The sequence below is a fragment of the Macrobrachium rosenbergii genome, chromosome 12 (assembly GCF_040412425.1).
Source record: "Macrobrachium rosenbergii isolate ZJJX-2024 chromosome 12, ASM4041242v1, whole genome shotgun sequence".
NCBI classification, from domain to species: domain Eukaryota; kingdom Metazoa; phylum Arthropoda; class Malacostraca; order Decapoda; family Palaemonidae; genus Macrobrachium; species Macrobrachium rosenbergii.
The window spans coordinates 18,217,078-18,234,345 of NC_089752.1; the positions used below are offsets into that span (position 1 = coordinate 18,217,078).

Here is a 17,268-nt window from a genome sequence, read left to right on the forward strand (position 1 = left end):
AAGTTAAAGATGTACAGCCAGTTTGGAAGAGAACAATGGAAATGGAGGAAAAGTAAAGGCAAAATATATGCAGTGTACTTGCAAGAGGAAGGGATACTACAAAAAAAACTTGAGTATGGAGTTTCATCTTTCTTGAAAGTGCACCTAACACAGACAAAATTGAACTCCACATACTTCTTTCTTGAAAGTGAGCCTAACAGACATCAAACAAAATTAAACTTCACATACTTATACAAATATCTTTATTTCTATTCATACAATTTATGACTTGGTTGAAAATACAATCACAAAAAAAGTTTATAAACCGCTTGCTTCTGACATGATTTTCCTCTGTTGGTCAAATTCACTATTACAAGACCTTACTCACTATAAATTAACAGTTACTGACAAAATCACTACACTCAGTTCAGCATAGCACTTAAATTTTTCATCTTACAATAGTAGTATGAATTTAATAGGGATGACAACTTTAAAAGTTTTTGTAAGTTTTTCCATTGTTCTAGTGCAACAGTTACATGATCGTGTAATAAAAAAAATCCCTGCTTAGCTTTCTTACCAAATTTTAAAATTTCAGTGAACCATAGCAATAAACACTGGGTATGCAATGACCCCAAGAAAAATGGAAGAAGGTTGTAAAACAATCACAGATCAAAACTAAGTTTGCACTTAAACAGTTATGTTTTATCAACAACAATCATTTGTTACAGGCTGAAAGGTAATAAAAAAAAAAAAAAAATGATGGTACTCAAGAATTACTGAGATTCTCACTATATGTACAGTATGAATTTAGTCCAGTAGGTGTGACCTGCATCATTAGATGTTGTGCAGAAGAATTCAAAGTGAAAATTTTTTATTTGCGATAAAAAATTTCAACCTGTAACCCCTGAGAAAAGTAAAATCTAATATTTGGTTCAGAAATGTCAGCTCAATTTATTTTGCAAAAATGGAAATTATTCAGTCTCGTGGAATATAACCCATGACTTATTTCCTTAATCTAAAAGTAAAATACATGTGATATAACTGTTAACCACATTTTATACCCTTGTTTGTGTAATGTATAAAATTTCATGTAATGCACATTGAAAAGCATTTGAGAAGTAACTTTAAGAAAGTAGTATTACATAAATAAAGTCCTAATCACAGTTACAACATGTGAGACAAACTTATTTTAGGGGGCTTGTTCAGCACTGTTATGAAAATAATTTGAAATAATGAGACTCAATACTCAAAATTAGGTGTGGACTGTGGATTATGTAGAGAAAGACTCCTTTCGTTTGGTATATTATAAAAACAAAAGAAAATGTTTTGAGGAAGATTATCATGAAAATTTTTTAGGTTAGACACCAAATTCTATTAATATGGCTATGAATCTTATAGTAAACTATACAAAGGAATGAAAAGTTTTATTTTTAAAGAAAATAGCTTTTCCCATTCTAAAATTCTACATGGAATGTTGCCAACCGATACAGCATTTAGCTCATCACCTTTGTCTCAAAACAAAATTCAAGGAAACTAAAATCTTTTATCGGTGTCCAAATCTATTCCTAATATTTAATTATTTAAGGCTACTGCTATTGGAAGACTGAAGGGTAAACAATGAATATATGGTTATTATACTACAAGATTAACTATATATATTTCTAAATATCTGATTAAATTAATATACCTGTACATCAGTTAAAAACTAAATCATAATGAGTATATGTGGCTGATGACTTAGAATACGTTATAGTTAATGTGAAAGATTCTTTTATAATTATTTGTGCTAAAGTTCATGAAATGAAGTTGCATCACTTACTTTCTGGAAATTAGTATTAACACTTGAATGGCAAAACGAAGTAACACAGGTACAGTATTTTTTAACAAATATTAACTGAAAAATGGCAACACCAAAATAAACCGGTAGGATCCAGGTTAAGTGGCACCCTCCACCCCACATAAACCTCTTGTGAGATAAAAATTTTAATCCAGACAGACTTTAACCTATCTACTAGTACTGAAATGGTAAACATTACTGAAACAAAATTTCATATATACCTCTACTTTCTCAGCATAAACAATAAAGCTCAAGTCCAGTAACTGAATCCCCATTCTGTCTGAATTCTTGAAAATACCTGTAATACAATTCCAATATCCAACCTTTACCTATTAGGCAAATGACAAGATCTTCGTTAAAAGGATAGTTTTTCAAGTAAGAAAGTTGCTCTATAAAGAATACTTTTCATGTCCCATAGTAGGATTCCGAGATGGAAAAAATATCTGATGTACACCCCCACAAAATCTTGTACACTTTCGCATTTATCCTTTACTGTACATGTCTTTCATCAAAATTAGATGGTATTAAATACATCTATATGGACATACACACTATAAAAGGTGCACATCACCTGGAGGATGCTACCCACAATGATATAAAATCAAATAATATAATTAGGTACTAGTATGTAATGAAATCATAACCAGATTCTCAAATGATCTTGAATGATGATAAGAATTTTTCTTATGGAGAATAAGCACACCTCATCTTGTTTACTATGGCACATAAGCATACAACAGTAAGTGAGAGTTAATCTTTTTCCTTTTCAGGATTTTTTTTCACTTGCCAGTCTTCCACAGTATTTAAATTTCCAAAATCTATTTTGTATTTTTTGTATATACTTCGCATACTGTATGTTATCAATTATTTTTCCTCTGTATTTGTTCTATATTCATTATATTAAGTATGATGATAAATTTGTAGATAGACACTACAGTTTCTTCATTAGCATATACAAACACTGTAAGGAACAAATTAACAAGATGATATTCCCAAATGATCCAATACAATAAGACCTAGCACGCAAACCATCAAAAACAGTATCATACAGAGCAAAGATACCATTGTCCTGTAAGAGAGACTCATTTGTCTCTTCTTCAGATCAGAAAAATACACCTAGAAAAATTATTATCTGAGAAAGCAGTATAAAAAATAGCACTCCAAATAACACTACCAATGCTATTTACAATATACCGGTATGCGCATGCATAAGCAGAAGGGTTTAAATATTACTTGCAATGTTTAAGGGAATTCATTATTGGTAAGAATGTCAACATTTCTTATAGCTACATACTAAAATTACTCTTAAAATAGGAACCTAAAACAGCACATTGTGAAAGGCATTAATACTCATTTTGAATTATCAATATTTGGAAGGATGTCACTACAACCAATTATTTAATAGACCTACATCATCTTCAGCATTCTATAAATGTTGTCATAAAGCAATTTACGTTGATTACTGGGTCACTGGACTGTCCTGGGGCTAGTTTGGGGATTTACTCCTAAATGGGGGTGAAATAAGATATAATAATTCACACAAAGGGCATTCAGGTATTTCTATTTAATCATGATCATCACAGAGTATAACTAGAGACTGTAAGATATAACAGTAGCAGTTATGGGTTTAAATAATTGTAACTGACATGACTATTCATGACTATTCAACCTCACTGAACAGTCAATCAAAAACTCCACCAACAGAAAGTTACCTTAAGGGCTATATCATGATATGTTTCTTAAAAACACTTATCTAGCATGTTTTTTTAGTTAGAATAAACAATTTCAAGTGTTCAAAGTTTATGAAGATGTAAAATGAGGATCTTCCCCTCATAAACATTGTAATTTATCAATATAATAAAATCTAACCACAATTTTAAAAGTTCTTGTATACAGTAGTATGAAACTGTACAAAACTAGAATAATATTTTTATGTTATTAATATACTGTACAGTATAAAATGTTTTCAAGATGCAGATGTCTATCTCTAGTATTGATATAAAGGTGAAATAAACCCCTTTACATTTTTTCTAAACTGAAATCATATTCTCATGTATGTTTGCTTAAACATACTTTACAAATACTACAGATCTAATTCCCATTACATTATTATATGAAAATTTCAATATAGTATCTGAAGTTTACACCAGTATTGAGTGAGAAAAACTTCAACTCAAGTCTCACAGCGATTAGTGCTGTTACCAGAAATTATAAAGTATTGTTTAAAAAATGGCATTACTGTAATAGGAAAGACCAAAAATAAAGAATACAAAAATACTTTACTTGGTTACAGGGAAGAATATTAATCATAGGTGTTGAAATGAAATACAATTTCTAAACTCAAAACTACTTACGATACATATTCAAAACTTCCTGATATTTTCAGCCTATATTAAACTTTATATATTTTTGTTGGTTTTTGAAGCCCACTCATAAGTCTTATAAGGGGCAACTATATTATAAAAAAATAACTTCAGAGTAAAAATACACAGTATTAAGCTCAGATCACAAAACTAAATATTAATGCATGAAACTTATAAATGTTCCATGTATGTTTAACTGAAAAAAACACATGTATGTTTTAATTGGAAAAAACACATTAAAAAATATGAAAGACAAATATCAATCTTATATATTTAAACAAAATTAATTCCAGGACAAAAGTGTTATGAAAGTTGTGGTGATAAAGCAGCCACACTCCACAAAATATATTTAGTGAACACGTAACCTTATTTGCTGAAAATCTAATGCCTCATATATTTAAAATACCTTGTGTTTTACTTCAACCACAGGACAAGCATAAGCAGGCTTTATTTACCTGAAATACTATGGGTTTACTGGAATAGGTTGCTGGTAGCAGCGGGGCCTCTGTGCGTCAGGATCAAGATATAAAACACCGCAAACAGCTGAGAACCCAAGGATGATGAAAAGGAGCTTTAACAGCCTGTTTTCTCCATTATTCATTTCATGAGGAAGGACCTTTAAAGAAAAAGATTAAAAGGGTTAAAACACAAAAAACACTGTTACAGCTAAACATTCAAGTACATACACCATACAGTACACTCTCAAGGCTTTTACAGAGTAACAAAGCTGTTATGATTTCCTTTGGGCTGAAAAAGTTCTCTCCATCAGGCTATTGTATTTGAAGCTATTAAAATTCCTTCTAAAATTTTACACAAGCTCTGGATAATGCACCACAACAGAATCACAAATTACAACTTCCCTAAGAACATTCATAAAAAGCAGGCTGGGAATATGTTAGAGATGTATATAGGGAAAAGAGAATGGAGGCTTAAAGGCAGGTAGCAAGGCAAAGAAGTGGTTTGGGAGGCACGGAATTGGAATCTCAACACAAAAACAAGTAAAGAATGTGCCAAAGTTTCTTCTGCACAGTTGAGTTTTCTGTACAGTATATAATGCTGTATGAAACTTTCACACAGCCCATGAAATTCAGCCATGTCCGGTTGTGGCCTGTGTTGTTGGTGCCTATAGCGGTGCCAGAAATATACAATTATGGCTAATTTTAACCTTAAATAAAAAAAAAAACTACTGAGGCTAGAGGGCTGCAATTTGGTATGTTTGATGATTACAGGGTGGATGATCAACATACCAATTTGCAGTCCTCTAGCCTCAGTAGTTTTTAAGATCTGAGGGCTGACAGAAAAAGTGTGGACGGATAGGCAAAGTTGTCACAATAGTTTTCTTGTACAGAAAACTAAAAAGGGAAGGAAGGGGGAAAATATTTAAGAAAGCAAAGATGCAGAGGAGAGATATAAAAGATGAAAAAAAGGCAAAGTGTATAAAAATTAAAATGGAGAAACTTAAGTTTGAAATAGATACTGAACTTTAAAAACTTATATGAAGAAAATAAGAATGAATTGGGGGCAGCTGGCATAATATAAGGGCCAATACAGAACATAACAGCTGAAGAGGTTAAAAGATCCCTGGGCTTCAGCTTAAAAGATCCCTGGGAAGATAAAAAGTGGAAAAGCCCCATGACCATCTGAAATAGCAAGAGCGCCAGTCATTCATGAGCCTACTGGAATACATGAAAACCATAAAAAATGAAGAGCAAGGGCCCCAAAAATTGAAAAAGAGACTTCCAATAATGGCAAATTACTAAGCGGAAATTACTGAGGGAGAAAACCACTTCCCCAAGCTTTGAAAACATGGGAAGAGGTACTTGAGGATATTTTGAGAAAAATTTTTTATAAACTAATAACTGTCAGTTTGGCTTCATACCAGAGATCAAACAACAGAAGCAGTCTTTATAATGAAGCAACTTCACTACATGAAAGTTACTGAATGAAGAAATTACATCTCCTATTTGTGGATCCTGAAGAAAAGACATTTAACACAGAACAGAGACAAATATTTAAATACGCACTACAAAGGCAGAGGGTACTTGCAAAGACTGTTGAAGCTAGTGATGTTACTTTACTATAAAACTAGATCTGGAGTGAAAACAGTGGAAGATGTATCAGAAAAGACATAAATGTTGATGTCCATCAAGGATGACCACTGAGCCCACTACTGTTTATCATACTAATGGAAGAAGCTAAATAGGAGTACAGAATAATGGACTCCTGGGAGCTGCTCTACGCAGGTTAACCTAGTGCTATCTGCAGAATCTAAGGAAAAAGTGGTGGATATGTTTAAAAAAGGCAAGAATGGAAAGAAAGCAAATGAAAAGTACAAGAGTGGAAAAGAAAAAGAAAGGAAGCAAACGAAAAGTACAATCAGGAGAGTGGCCATTTCGTAGTTGTGGGTAGGGTGTGCAGGTAAATGATATAGTGTGTATAAGAGATAGTGTCCTGAGGTGCTCTGGATTACAAAATTTCCATGGCACCCAAAATGCATTACAAGAGCAAATGGAGAAAAGAGGGGGGGGGTTGAGAACTCTGTTGTTATATATGGGCAGATCTTAGATTAGGTAGTTCATTTCTGTTACTTTGGGGACACACTGGACTGTTAAAGTGAGAACTGAGAGAATTGTAAAAGCATAGCTGTAACATGGATGAAATGGAGAGAGATAGCTAAAATAATGGTAGATAAAAATGTCTAGCAGAGATAGCAAAGATTTACAATGAATACATAAGGCTAGAAACATGAGCATTAATGGGGATTCTGAAAAGGTGTGACCTCAAAATGTTAAAAGTTCATGAACAAAATATGCTGGTGGAGAGTTGCAGTATCAAGAAGCAGGAGAAAAGACTGAGATACCATTGACATTGTTCAGACATATGATATGAAGGGTTAAGATTATCCCAAGAGCACTAGATATGGAAGTTACAAGTTAAAAACCTGTAGGAAGGCCTAAGAAAAATATAAAAAGGGCATTGTAAATGTGTACTTTAAATGAAAATTCAGGTATAAAGTTCAGGAGATATAAGACAGTGGAGAGGTCACTTCACATTTAACTCCATAAAGAGCAAGCTGGCATAATGTTAATGATCATAAGGAAGGCTCATTAAATTCTGTGGAATAAGGTAGACTTGTAAAATTGAGCTGATCACATAACACTTCTGCAAAATTTAAAGTATTAGACAAGGAGGAAAAACCTATTGCATGAGAGTTTTGAATTTTATGAAGAGTGAATATGTTGAACTTAACAGCCTTATATGATCTTGATAAATTGCATTTTTCAAAGAGACTTTCCACTTGTTCATTGCCGGCACATTCATCTTATACTGCCTTTCCTCCCTGTAATGTAGCCTAGTCTTGCCAACTTGTACCATTTCAGAGGCCCTAACTGCATATTTTTATCTTGTAAATAAAGTATATATTTTAGTCAATATATGTAACTTTTTAATGGAAAACCATTACTGTATATATTTCAGTCAATACGTAAAATTTTTTTTTAATGGAAAGCCTTTGGAAATAAACTCTTTTGAGGTTACTGTATTTGCAAATACTACAGACTTTAAGTAGAGAGACATTTCTGCTTTGGAGATTCAAACTCAAATATCAGGACATACCTTGTGGAGTGTTAACATATGTTTCTATGAGGTTCTAGTTACACAATAACATACAGTTTCTTTAGGCCTATACCTATCTCTTATAAGGGTGGCTACTTACAAAGAAGTTTGGCAAAGGGAAAATCTATAGTCCAGTCTGTAAAGACTAATACAAAAGTAATGTCTAGCAAACTCACCTCAAAGAAGGTAACATAAAGGAATGTACCACATGCAATCCCTTGAAGAATTCCAGAGATAGCAGCTGTTGTAAATGATGCTTGTAGTTCCATAATTCCCATCCCTATGCCTACTCCTAATGGTGCTGTAACACAGAAGAACATGATACCCAGTAGCATCTGGAAAATATAAAACAAGCTGTAAAACATTCCTCATATTGTCTTGCATAAAAGCTCATATGAAAGTACTTTTATTTCATACAAAATTTATGATACTGCACATACAATAGTGCATTTTCTTAATTTCACTTTCATAAGCAACCATGGCATACACAGTAACCTATATGATATTGGTTCCTTGAGAGGAAGGGAGTTATCTACAAATCTTCGGCATCTGCAAGTCGTTTTCTGCCACAAATACAGGCAACTAACATGTACAATATGTTATGAAACAATAAAATTCTCCCTTAAATTCTAAACGCATTTCTAAATTAAGACAATTTCTCATTTTACATAAAGCTATGGAGCAGCACAGAATTATTTTCAAAATAATTACTTGCAGACATGATATCCTGTGGAAAATTAGATGAGAGGACATATAAAAGGGAAGAAATTATCATTTATTCATTTATACAGTAGCTAAAGCATGTGAAAGGAAAAAAATACAGCAAGGGTCACAAAATTACAAAAGCAAAAAGTGGATGAACTTGTAAAACACTGAAATGGATGTCAGCAGCAGATTCAGAAAAGCGGTCTTACAAATGTTAAAAAGACTGAGAAGTGAGGACCGAAGATCATGGTATGCAAAACAAAGAGTATGGCAACCACAAAGGAAGTAAAGAGAAGATTTATTGTAGATTTAGTATAGCAGTCATATGAATACTGAGAATAAAGTGTAGGGGTGGATGGAATACAAAATATCATAATTTACAGATAATAATCCTAGAGATGCCTAGGGTTGCAAACTGTAAATGGATTACATAGTAGATTTTCAGTTACAGACATGTATAAGTATGGTGACGAGATGGAGAGGAGGATTGCTGTGGGGATTAAGCAGAGCTTGGTGTGAGCAGAAAATTTTTGTTGCTGATACTACATATTGCACAGTGAGGCTGATACAGAGACGGCAATTTATTAAAAAAAAATATATAAAATACAATTACCAACAGCATGGATACAGTGGAAAGGAACTGGTCAACTAGTGGTAAATGATAGTATTCGAACATCAAGACTATATGGTAAATGTTCAAGACGTGTGCTTCTCTACACAGCATATACAGAACTGGTTGGTAGAAGAAAACCAAGATTATTAGGTGAGGCTACAAAATTCCATGATTATTGCTAGTGTGCCAAGAGGATTGTATTACAAATGAGGAAGAAGCCGAGAGATGGCATTCAGACTGGAGAATAGCCTGAGATCATAACAAAAGAGTTGGTTGGACATCTGATAAGAATGGGGAAGAAAACTGGTTTGAGCAGTGAGAAGTAGTAGGTATACAAGTAGCAAGAAGCTGACTAGTTGGAAGGTCCTGATCATGGAATTACTTGGAATCTGAGTAACATAATTCTTGCTACTACTGAACCAGCAGTCAGACTTTGGCAATTCAAATATAATAAAAAAAATACCAAAAGGTAAGGCATTATTCAAAAGAACACTTGCAAAGTATTTTGACAAACACAGCATTAATTACTCTCTGTTGTCAATTTACCCTACATTTGTAAGTGAGGCTGTTATAATAAGAATGTAGAACTTGTATGCTAATTAAAAAAAACCTGACATTGCAAATTCCTTGATTAAATTTATCATTTACATACATAACCAACACTCTAGTAGGGTGGGACACAACTCTTTGCAGAAGCAGGTTAAAAAAATACTGAAACTATTACAAACCTGTGACATTGAAAGTTTGGACTGCACCATATTCAGTCCTAAGGAAAATGCAATAATTCCCTTGTGGAATATCACAACCATAAAGAGTGCTACTACATCATCTATGGTTTCTTGAAGTCCAACAGCCAACCCTTCAAAAATCTGTTGGAGAAAAACAATGTACTATACACAAGTAAGATGGTTCATATCATTATGAGTACAGTACAATATTTTCCAGTACATATAAAACCTTAATATCTAAACACTGTAGGAGTAATGCATGCTTATACTGTATATACCTTTTAGCTGTACTGGTAACAATAAAGGAATGCACATTGTAAATAATTCTTTAAAAAAAACTATGCTCCCATCTACACCTCATAACCATACAAACTAATTTCCATTTCTCACAAGAGAACAAATCCCTTATGCAAGCTCAACATAAGCCTTGAATGTGACAAAGTGACCTTTCATTACACTACAATACTCCATAATAATCTTACAAGAGAGAGCACAATGAAATTAACCTAAAGTACTTTTTTCATTAACCATTTCTAGGTGATTATAACAAGTAATGTTTACATGTACATGAACAACTAAAAGTTGGAGGTTTACCCTAGAACAAAAATGCACAGGCTAGTTCATACAAATATGCATTATATGACTTCCATCCATGCACAAACACTTTAGGAAGCAGACAAAAATACAAACATAATACAGTACGTTAAACAGCTGAGAATATCAATACTATCTTTATCCAGTTTCAGTGCCAAAATAACATCTACTGTATTTAGCTATTTCAATAACACTGATAGTTTAAAATGGTTTTGTGAATTACTGTACTTACCGAATGAAGAGAGAGAGCAAACAAAAGGAGAAGAGATCGAAGAGAAGAGTGAGATGCAATATCATGATGAACAGAATGGTCAAAGACATGGCTATGGTGGTGTCCATCATCAGGATCGCAATTGTCAGCTGCTGTGCCATATCCTCTTAATGATCCTGTCTCACTCCTGAGAAAATAAATATTCAGTATTCAGTTCAACAATCCTATGATCTGGGCTGAAGTTTTCACTGTCATGGGCATTTGGATCTGGTGTATTAGTATGCATAGAAATTATTGCAACATACTGTATTTAAATCTTTGTATTGTACTGTATTTTAACAAAATGAAAGTCATTTCAACATGTTTTCCTGTAAAAAGTTGTCAAGTAATGTGGGGGCATACCTCATCGATGCGGTAAGATCTGGCTGGTCACTAATCCCACTCAAGCTGTGCTGCTGTTGCAGTGTTCTCCTCCTTTCTTCTGGTTCACTCAATAAAGCTTCTGCTTCTGGTGGTCTGAAAAAGAGCAGCATTAATTTTTAAACCTTGTCTGATTTGTTGTGTTAAAAAAAATACGAAGCAAATATCTTTATTTCTGCTTGAGTCTAATATCAAATACACCACAAATGATACTGACACTCAAAGCACAACTATCTTAAGTTGACAATGCAAGTGTGTTTAACAGTGAAGAATCAAAATGTCAACAAATACTATACCTATCACAAACTATGAATTTACTTTCCTCGTGTTACATACGACAACAGAATCAATACAGAATATTTATATACTGAATGACAGCAGATTATTAAACATACTAAAATACTTAGACACTCAGCTGCAATGCATCTCACTGTAATAAATATTCAGATCTCACATAGTTCAGACTACTGGACTACTTATGCTTCTGAAAGATTAACCACTTAGTTTATTTCATGCAAGTTACACTATTTAGGTTTCATAAAGCCCCCACCCAACATAGCTTTGAATAATGCTCTCATGCTTGGGATGCTTCCTCCTTTCTTTTTGCTTTGGCAGGATAACCTTAAATCAAAGGTATCAAATTTGAGAAAGAACAGAAATATTTGTTAGAAACTCATGCAGAGAAAGTATCTTCCTAATTCATGCTTCATAGGAGAAATAACACACTAAATCTGAACTGCAGAATTTTATCTTATATTGTAATAATCTTAGATTCCACCAAATTTAGGCTGGATTAGGACATACGGTTTCCCCTCTCAAGGTTCTTCATGTAAAAAACCTGAACCAACAAACAAGCAACACAAAAATTAGCCAACTTCTGAAAACTCCACAGGTACAAGATTTAAACCATCCCAATTATGATAAAACTTGTAAAAACCACTCAAGCATAGAATTTTATCAAATCCTGCAAGGAAGAGTACAACTTTGGAATGACTGGGTCTTTAGTTTAATCCTGAAATATTAAATAGAAACTAAAAGATGTGTTTTTAAAGGGCTACCAACACATAAACAAAACAAGATAAGTGTGAAGTGCCACAATGACTACATTATAACAAGATAAGTGTGAAGTGCCACAATGACTACATTATAAGTGTATTATTTTAATCTTACCTGGACAATAAGCTGGCTTCTTTGTAATCCAAAACAATTTGTTCCATTGTTAACACAAGAAGAAAACCAAACAGGACAATGAACTCTGCAACAGGGAATGAGTTGGTGGAGTAACTTTGATCAAGTAAAAGGTCTAACTGCTCCTGAACATCTGGGAACAAATCCATTATACAAGTGCCCATGAAGACCCCACCAGCTGAGCATGACATCAAACTCAGCCAAACTTGGTACCTGTTTGAAGATTTGAAATATATAAATGAACATAATATGCAGCAGAATGCTTTTATTGTATCTTTTCAAAATAACATTTATAAAATACAAAGGTCAGTAAAATTCTAATAATTCCATAACTTTGAAAAAGCTATCCCTAAGTAACAATAGTTCTTTGCAGTTTTCCTTCAGCCGCACCTACTTCACTTTCTGTCTTCTACTTTTCATCTATTGCCTTTGGTCTCTTTCCTGCCTCACTTCTTCGATGGGACTTGACTACACTTGAAAACCCATTTATGAATCAATCCTTCGTGCCAGTACTGACAGTGCTGAGAAATTATTCGATGGTCTTGTTCTATAATAATAACGTACATTCATGTTTTCAGTTCAGGCTTCCAGTGTCCAGGGTTAAACATTAGATGAATTCTCTAAATACTATCAGGTGCGATTTCTACCTGAATTACTACTTGGTTCAAGTTCTCATCAATACTGTACTGTTTTCCATGAGATTTCTGGGTTTTTCCAATGGTCAGCATCTTGCCATTTTCAAATTTACCACGCCTTTAGACTGCTCTTCGCCAATTCTTTTATCATCCTGTCCAAAATATCTCAACCTATCTCCCAACAACTTGTGATCTGATTATCCCAGAGCAGTACAGCCATGAATCTCAGCCTTCTTTAGTAAGGTTTCTCAGATCCATTTTCTTTATAATTTTTGTAGCAAAACCTTCTAAGACTATCTTTGATTTTCATTATAAGTACCGTAGCAAAACCTTCTAATACTATCTTTGATTTTCTTTATAAGTACCCACATTTCTGCTGCATTCAGAATTCTAATATACAGAACTTAAAAAATTGTTGCTCTGTCTGTTGCATGTGAGTGACGTTGGTTCCTGGTCTCACCTATGAGCTTATAATTAGAAGAGTGGCATAAAGCATTATTTTTCTACAATCAAATAGAAAAAAGTTTACTGCATGCACGTTACAGAATAACATACAACCATGGATGTGTCAATAAGTCTTCAGCAAGAAGGAAAATGGAGGAACATAAAACCAGAACAAATGAAAGGAAGAATACACAAACAGAATATCAGTTTAGATAGAAGATCAATGTTCTCGCTATGAGGATCATCAGAAGTTACAGACTGCACAGGCAAGTGAAAGGAATGGCTCCATGGTGGGGTGAGTTCTTTTCTGAGTCCAGTCCCGTGTCAGCCGGTGAAATTCCATTACAGCAATTTCTGGTATAATATGCCAGGATATACCAGAGAAAAAAAGAGCTTTCAGGAAGCTGGGGTTACTACCCCAGTTGGCGAAATGCTTCTCGGGGAAGACGTCGGTATAATCAGAAGGGTGAGTGAAAGATCACTACCAGGAGACTTACTTGAAAGATCTCTCCCTATCAAAACCCCTGAATAGAGCGGTGAGTCAGTTACAGCCCTACACAATACCCACTAGATCTAGACATTTTACCACCTACCTCATTCCATTTTCTAGCATCGTGACTGCTACCTTTTCCTTTTGTGTGTGCTCAAAGCCTTTTTGTGGATTTATTCATTCTTTCACCATGTCATCGAGCAGCTTTCTATCTCCAAGTTAAGTACCATCTTATTGTGGGTTTTTCGTCCTTATTTTGGCTGTTTTGTCTCGTCTATATATATATATATATATATATATATATATATATATATTGATATCTTATTATGGCCATACAGCGTCCCCCGCCAACCATGTCGATCATGCAGGCGACCCCATCAGTTATTCTTTTCTGTTGGGGTTGTCTCCTTGTCGTTATAGATGATATATTTTGCCCCATGGTTCTCCTCCTGGCGGGTTTTCCTGCGGTGGCCCCCTTTTTCAATTTACATAATTTTTGGCCTCCGGCCCTTTTGAAGGTGATGCCCCGTCCAGGTACCCCCCCCCCCAAGGTTGGGTTCCCTATTATTTTAGTCTGTATTAGGTTATCTATTTATTTTATTCTTGGCGATAGTGCTCTCGGTTCATTTATTTTACCATTGTTTACCTCCTCGTGGTAGTGGCAGCCTCAGATCTAACCGCTGCCCCGAGGTAGGCTACGCACCCTATTGAGCACATTTTTGTTTCCAGACCCTCCTCCTCCAAACAGGTTTTACCAGCCACCCTCATCAATCCTACAGGATTACGTGGCAGAATTGCTCAACAAACAAGCAATAAAGAAAGTAAGGCACCTAAAATTTCAAGGCAGGTTATTCACAGTTCCCAAAAGAGTGATCCTGGATCTGTCGGCGTCTCAATCTCTACATAAAATGCGACAAATTTCGCATGCTTACAGTAGCTCGAGTACGGACTCTGCTTCGCGTGGAGCCGTCACCACCTCTGAATCGATCTTTCAGGCGCTTATTATCACGTCCGATTATGGCGGAACTTCTCTCAGTTCCTCGGTTTCAGACTCGGGGAATCAAGCCTACTCGTTCAGGGTCATGCCCTTGGTCTAAACATTGCGCCCAGAAGGTATTCCACCAGGCTGGCGGACACGCGGAGTTCAACAACTCGGGTCCCGAGGATATCCCTAGCAGCGTGCCTAGGCGATTGGATAATTTGAGCACCAACAGTTCTAGAGTGTCAGAAGGCTACGACCATAGTCATCAACTTCCTGAGTCAGTAGGTTTCAACTGAACAGAGAAAAGTCCGCCTGACTCCGAGTCCCGGTTTCAGGGCTGGCTCCAGTGATCTGTCACTCTCACGCGTTATCTCTCCCCGCCTCCAAGAGGAAGGAGATGGCATCTCACCAGGAAATTTCAAAATCAACGGCATCCCGCCGATCCTTGAAAGATCCCCAGGTCCCTTCAATCTGCCTCAGTGACAGTCCTGCTTCTTTAAGCGAAAACTAAAGACATAAAACAGAGTGTCGTGAGTCGCAGCCAATGTCAAGCTCCAGAGACAAGGTCTCCTCCATCCCTCAGAATCTAAAAACAAGACTGCGGCCTTGGGCCAGTCAGCCTGTCAAGTCAGATTTGCCTTAAAATTTCCCCCTCGCACTAGCTGTCACACAGATCGCTTCTCAGGCGGCTGGGGGAGCATTCTCCAAAACAAAAAGTACAAGGAACGTGGTCCACAATGTTTCAGCAGTTCCATATAAACACCCTGGGAAATATGATGGTCTTTCTAACTTAAAGAAAATCCACCCTGGCCTGGATTCATATCAGGCTGGTATTGGACAGCATGGTGGTAGTTCATTGCATCAACAGGGCGGCTCCAAATCAGGTCGAGTAAAACCAAGTAATGGTTGCTATCTTCTCCCTGGCGAACAAGCCGCGGCTGGCACCTGTCAGCTACCCACCTGCGCGGGGTGCGGGCGTGGTGGCGGATTCCCTGTCCAGGGCTACTCCGTTGGAGACGGAGTGGTCCTGGACACGGAATCTTTCAAATGGATTTGCCGCCCGGTTCCGGTCTCCAAGTGGATCTGTTCGCGACGGAGAGCAACTTCAAGCTCCCCTGTTATGTGGCCCCAACCTGGACCCTCAGGCGTGCGCCACGGACGCAATGACAATAGATTGGAACAATTGGGAAAAAATTTATCTGTTCCTCCAATAAATTTACTGCTGAAAGTATTACACAAACTCAGGACATTCAAAGGTCAACCAGCCTAGTAGCCCCTTTGGCTGGCAAGAGCAATTGGACCACTTCTTCAGGAACTGGACACATGGGAGTCTTCCAGTTCCCAAGCCCATACTGACCTAAACAGTACAAACCAAGACTGTCAGTCAGCTTCCTCAAGAATTCAGAATGCCCTAGTTTTGATGGACTTTATAAAATTTGCAGCCCAAAAGGGGCAACATTGACCTGTCGCCTCTGTTTCTTGAATCAGATAAAAAGAGATTCTACTCTTAGACAGTATGACTCAGCAGTCAAAAGTTAGCCTCCTTCCTAAAAGCATCTGACCAAAATCATGACGACTAATTTAGGAGTCCCTTTCTTTAGAATCACTGTTTTTGAGAAAGGCCTTGCTCAGGCCACTATTACCACAGCAAGTCAGCCCTGAAGAAAGTATTTCTATATCAGTTTTTAAAATCGACCTTACAGATTCTATTTTTCATCCATCCCAGAGCATAAGCTGCGTCTGAGACCCGTATCACGCTTCACATTCCGTTCGTGGTTTTCAATGACGTCCTTAAGTTAGCATCAGAGATAGATAAACTTCAATGCTCTTATCAGGGTCTATTAAGAGAAGACCTTATTTCTGGATTAGCTTGGCTTCAGGTGCTAGAATCTCAGAGCTGTCGGCTCTCACTGGAGGTGATAATTTTGTGAACTCCCCATCCGAGGTCCTCCGCTACCTGATCCTGGATTCTTGGCCAAAAACGAAGACCCACAAGACAGGTGGTGGTCCTTGGAAGGTGGTGCCCTCCAATGAGACCAGTCTTTATGTCCAGTTTATACACTTAAATCTCACCTTTAAGAACTCCACAGAGTAAGTCGGGTCCCTCTTTTTATCAGAGAAAAGTGGTACTCTTTCACTGAATGGTATAAGACAACAAATTCTGTATTTTATTAAACAGGCCAACCCAGATTCAGTTCCTAAGGTTCATGATATTCGAGCAGTTGCTACTTCCATTAATTATTTTCATAATATGGATTTCTCAGAACTGTCTAAATACCACGGGTTGGAAATCACCTCTAGTGTTTAAACGCCTATTTAAAATCGCTCAATCCCTGAAATTTTCTACCAGCTGTGGAAGTGTCATCTCCCCCTTAACCAATCATATCCTTATCCTCCTTCCCCCCCGCCCACCTGCGCCGTTTATTTCTCTGCTTATCCTCCCTGGTTGATCATGCCTCACTGC

At 36.2% G+C, this 17,268-nt stretch overlaps 1 protein-coding gene across 4 annotated transcripts in view; it reads right to left on the minus strand.

Moving 5' to 3' along the window:
• Positions 1 to 225: 225 nt before the first annotated feature.
• LOC136844424 (zinc transporter ZIP1-like) overlaps positions 226 to 17,268 on the minus strand; it is a 30,628-nt gene continuing 13,585 nt past the window's right edge. For all 4 annotated transcript variants that reach the window (XM_067113617.1, XM_067113614.1, XM_067113615.1 and 1 more), the window contains exons 3-8: positions 12,236 to 12,466; positions 11,048 to 11,161; positions 10,667 to 10,832; positions 9,841 to 9,981; positions 7,971 to 8,129; positions 226 to 4,795 (exon numbers count right to left, since the gene is read on the minus strand). In XM_067113617.1, the coding sequence (XP_066969718.1) occupies positions 4,643 to 4,795; positions 7,971 to 8,129; positions 9,841 to 9,981; positions 10,667 to 10,832; positions 11,048 to 11,161; positions 12,236 to 12,466 (964 nt within the window). In that variant the 3' untranslated portion in view covers positions 226 to 4,642. The remainder of the gene's footprint in view (positions 4,796 to 7,970; positions 8,130 to 9,840; positions 9,982 to 10,666; positions 10,833 to 11,047; positions 11,162 to 12,235; positions 12,467 to 17,268) is intronic.